At 35.0% G+C, this 5,000-nt stretch overlaps 1 protein-coding gene across 1 annotated transcript; it reads right to left on the reverse strand.

The window, feature by feature from the left end:
* Nucleotides 1-138: 138 nt before the first annotated feature.
* Nucleotides 139-3,797, reverse strand: LOC150030489 (ceramide synthase LOH2-like). Its single transcript, XM_090309665.1, has 5 exons — nucleotides 3,091-3,797; nucleotides 2,518-2,673; nucleotides 1,016-1,201; nucleotides 750-928; nucleotides 139-396 (listed from the first exon to the last, which is right to left on the reverse strand). Exons 1-5 carry the CDS (start codon nucleotides 3,207-3,209, stop codon nucleotides 377-379), a joined length of 660 nt encoding a protein of 219 aa, XP_090165791.1. The 5' UTR covers nucleotides 3,210-3,797; the 3' UTR covers nucleotides 139-376.
* Between the last annotated feature and the right edge of the window lie 1,203 nt (nucleotides 3,798-5,000).

Genomic DNA, 5,000 nt, shown 5'->3' on the forward strand with positions numbered 1-5,000 from the left:
GCAAAAAGGTGCTACATAATGCAACAGACTCTCTGTTTTCATTTCTGAATCTCTCACGTTTTTCTTTGCCCCTCGACTCTCCTAAACTCCCACCCTCCAATCCACCCCCCAGAAGAGGAAGGTCCTAACAAAGGAGAATCTTGGAAAATAAGTATGGATGCGTCATTCTCCTATTTATAAACCAAATATATGAAGTGATACGCTCAATGGACATACATCTGTATCCCTAATCACTAAAAATGGAAGCGAAGTGAGAAAATTAAAGTAACTTCTTTAACCCGCTGAACCAATGTAGATAAGAAATACAAAAGTAATTACCCCACAGCTATATAATCACTATTGAGACCAAAAAGTACTCTTTCAACACATCTTTCATCTAATCCTCATCCTCAGAATCTGTAAAGAAAATACATGAGAGAAACATTTCAATATTAGTTAAAATCGTAGTAGGCCTTTATCTTGTTCTATCAATATATCTTTCTTGATGTAAAACTACATATACATGCACTTCTTTTTGCCATAAATTTTTAGATCCCTTTTTAAGGTTTCCATCCAACTGCCTTTTAGTTAGGTTAATAATAATACAAATCATGCTGAAACTCTTTCCATGAAAAATGAAATTAGATGAATAACTTTAAGAAATTATCCTACATTAATCTAAGATTCTCAGACAGTAGTTGGAGGAATTCCCCTTTTCTTATTCGATTAATGAGAACATTGAAGTGCATCAGTAAAGTTATGTTACGTACCAGATCTTATATCCTCTCCAACTTTTCCCCTATTTTTCAGCTGTCTACTGATCATAGAGCATATGAGTAACCACCAGTATATGTGGAACACAAGCAACATCAACAACATCGTGTTGAAAACATAGTATATTAATCTGGAATTCACATCTGATAACTTCAAGTACTCACAGAGATCATAGCTGAAAAGTATCCATCACAACATCAGATACGCAAAAGAGCTATTAAGCCTAATCTTCAAAGATAAATCAGACACTAGGAGCACAAACCTTGTTGCTTTTATAACCCAGAAGGGGAAGAATATTAGCCGCAATATGAGCCATGAAATGGCAAAAAATCCAAAGAAAACACTTGCTCCAAGTTCTTTCTCAGAATATTTAAAAACCTTAGCAGCTTCCATGAAGACATCACTTGCATCATGTAGCGCAAGAATAACCGATCCAATCTGGAAAAATCTGCAAAATTGTGTACAAATTCTGATTTAAAATGTTATCAATTATTATAATCGGTCTACATTTCCATCATAAGAAATACAGAGAAACAATGAATAGTCGATCAATTTTTGGCTAAACACACCCAGAAATAGCCACACACACACACACACAAAAAAAGGGGGTTCCAGAAGAGGCTTTAAAACAAAATTTTGACCCCTGATTACACAACATAATCAAGGTAAAACGAAAAAGGAAAAGCAACTCTAGAGCCCCAAAATTGAGGCTATAAGAGGTTTGATCACAAAAAACATCTGAAGACTTTTGTTTGACATGAGCAAGTCTTAGCATTTCTTTCAATCCAAATAGAGTTCTAAAAAAATAATAATAAATACCACCATCGTAGTTGATATCTATATGCTCGTTGTTAAAGGATTATTAACTACCAGATCAGGTCTACCGTCAAAATCCAGAAAAAGGAACAAACATGCTTCTATCAAAATTTGAGTGGAAATGTGAAAAGCCCTTTTAGTTTTGTCTTAGTCTTTAAAGAAAAACAAAGAAACTTTATAAGATCCAAACAATCTTTTTCAAAAATAGATGACATTTAAACTTGAATATCTCCTTGTTCTCGTAGCGTGCTCTAATTTTATATTTAAGGTGATGCACGGCAAGAATGTCATCTTGCAAATTATCAAAAAGTACATTGCAACCTTTCAAAATAACAGTATATGAACTCAACGCATAATTAGGATGAGCAAGTCAGCCATAACAATGCGGGTTTTTAATCAAATAAACTTCAATTCAGAAGGTTTCCGTCACTTCGTAAAAAGATACTAGAATGATAAATGTCAAAGTGAAACTACGAGATAAAGTACTATTTACAACCAAATATATATATATATATATATATATACACTTAATTGACTCCACAGAAAATTAAAGACATTGCTTCTACAAATACTCAAAACAACAGATTAGTATCATGTTATTGAAGATTAATTTGAGAGATAGAGAAAGTGAATAGGCCACAAAATAGCATTAGTTCAAATGCAATAGCCTCCAACAAGAATAGCTTTGAATCTTTGATCTATTCTATATCAAACATTACGAGATCTTGAGACTGGTCGCCACCTTTCTCCCAAGGAAAAAGAGAAAAAGAAAAAGAAAAAGAAAAGAAGCAGCAGCCCAGCAACAATATGACAAGGCCCATAAAATCATAAGTGGGGAACAGATTCTGGCATGGTTTTCCCAATCTGTGAAATGGCCACCAACATATTTCTAGTTATTAGTAAATACTACTAGCTATTTGAACTTGTAGAAAACAACTTTAAGAATACCTTGTAATATATGAATATCCAATCAAGACGACAGTAATTACATGATGAGACATCATGACGGAGAAATCCTTTCTCCGAGTCTCCCATATAAGAAGTGCAGCGATGCTATATAAGTAGAACCCACATTGGCACATATAGAGCAATTTTAGAGGAAGTCTGCAAAAAGAAGTGTAGGGGATCAGTTCATATACAACTAAAAATCTTTAATTCATTTGGATGTATTCCTCAAAAGTAATAATCCACTTTTCTATCCAAAAAAAAAGAGTATTAATGGACTAAAGTTAGAAGTAAAAACTTCAACTTCTTAGTATTAAAGTTGCCATAATAAGGAAGATGAAGAATGGAGCAAAGAGCCCAAATGCACTAATGCAGGAAAAGAATTCTTCAAAAAATATTGAGGAAAAGTATTCTTCAAAAAATATTGAGGAAAAGTAATCTAGGTGGAAGAAGACGCCGACTCACTTCAAGCATTTCTATCAACATTACCAATACATACAGCAAGTTAGATCTACTAGTTGACAAAAAGATGAAGTTCCTCAATTAAATTAACATCAAAGAATGTAAACCACTCACTGCAACTCTTGATTTGGCCAGCCTTTGAAGTATTGATTTGAATCTCTAAACCATGGTTCATTGTATGCAATTTTTAGAATGCATATTTCAACTGTGCCATAGTATGCTAGTTTCCACATTGATTCTGAACATTTTACGACCTTTGATTGGGTAGCTTCATCAAGTTTGAGTGGAGCAGCTCCTTTGCTCAACAGCCAAATGGCCAACCTCTGAAAACATAACAAGTAGAAATGTAGAATAACATCATCACTTCCCCTTTCTTAATAAGTAACAGAGAAATCTTATTGACAATGCTAAAGAACCAATTAGAAAAAGGGTGATAAGGAATCAACCCACAAAGTTCAGAGAATTACAAAAAGGTTCCTCTAATTGGCAGAAACTGAAAAAAAACCTACAGTTACAAAATGCTTTGGCAAAAGACCTCTGGAGAGAAGCTCTACGGCATGGAACAGTTTTCCCAATCACATTTTTACTTTCAACGGAAGAAATGTCAAGTAAATAACAATGTGAATTTTTTTATAGATAGGAATAACAATGTGAATTTCAAAAGTCAACCAAATATGTTAGCACTTCTAAGGGAGCATTTGGGCCAAGGAGCGAAGTTGTTTAGTCAAACTCATGGGCCCATAGTGCAAGGAGTTAAAAAATTGCAGAACTGATGTTAATAACTTGTGGGGCCTGCAGTGGGTTTAAAAACTCCTTAGGCCAAACAAGGAGTGGAGTTAATAACTTCACTCCACCTCACCCACCCAATTCCTCCCCCCCCCCCCCCCCCCCCCCCAAACACCCCCTAACCAAATGGCAACTAGAATGCTTCATTAGCCTTATCACAGTTATAATCTATGTGTTCTTCTTATCACTTGAGTGCATCCATTTGGAGATAATAAAGCATGGGCTTTGTATTCTCTCAGTGGAAGAACAAACAGTCAAGGACAAGATGCTGTCAGTGGCTCATCGCAATCATCAACTTGGGAACAAGAGAGTGGGACCTGCATTTTGGTAACTTTACAGGTCAGCCTAGTTTAACCTCTTCCCCATCAAATGCATTCATCTTTTCCCATGAGTTGAGCAGTGAGAATAATGCAAAAGGTGGGAGAATCATCACTGTTCACACTACCTAGAGCTTGACCTCTACCATTTTTCTTTAACCATAGTTATAATCTTTACAAGGAGGCTACCATGGATATGAATAATTTATCTCGTGTTTCCATTTTGAACCAACACTTGGGTAGAATGTATTTCTGATGAGAAGTGGCATGACAGGAAATTCCATTCAACTCCACTTTTTGTAGAGGATTAGGACGATCTTTTGAGGACAAGTGTAAGAGGTGGGAGGAGGTTTAGAGGCTAACCACTTCAACGATTACCTTTAGCTACTTTTCTGATGCCTAGATTTCTGTTCATCCATTGCCCTAAATAAAAGCCAGTAAAAAATCTTCTATCGCAATAATTTTTGCTGTCTGGAATTGAATTTCGTCTTAAATTTGGCTAGCAGGACAAAGATAAAATTTCCAAAATTCCATCAAGGATAACCAACTAAACTTCTGAGACATCATTGAAAATAATTGAGACAACAAATCCTGATACATATTATTTACAACCCCGAGTATTTAAGGCACCAGATGGCTCTATAATAAGACGACTAAACTAAGTAAACGTTGAACACACCACCAATTAAGTTCAGTAGAGAACTAGTATTTCAAATTCGAGTACAATTACAGCGTTCTTAATGTCTCACTTAGAAGCAAGTAGCACAACCTAAGACATTTCAAAACATTTTCCATCACATCTTCAATTCTTATACATTTCCACCATCGCACAAAACAATTCATCAAACCTAAATATAAATAAATTGCTACATAATGATCGGAATCCATATCAATAAAAAAACAAACAAACAAAATTGCAGT

Source organism: Benincasa hispida, unplaced genomic scaffold (assembly GCF_027475165.1).
Source record: "Benincasa hispida cultivar pf3 unplaced genomic scaffold, pf3_genome.v1.1 HicScf1850, whole genome shotgun sequence".
Taxonomy (NCBI): Eukaryota; Viridiplantae; Streptophyta; class Magnoliopsida; order Cucurbitales; family Cucurbitaceae; genus Benincasa; species Benincasa hispida.

Excerpts from the sequence above, each read along its gene's own strand:
- LOC150030489 (XM_090309665.1), bottom strand. The coding sequence starts at position 3,209 with ATGTGGAAACTAGCATACTATGGCACAGTTGAAATATGCATTCTAAAA. Across the intron at positions 2,674-3,090 it reads TGGCCAAATCAAGAGTTGCA|ACTTCCTCTAAAATTGCTCT; the intron begins GTGAGTGGTTTA and ends TTCTTTTTGCAG. Across the intron at positions 929-1,015 it reads TGGGTTATAAAAGCAACAAG|CTATGATCTCTGTGAGTACT; the intron begins GTTTGTGCTCCT and ends GATACTTTTCAG.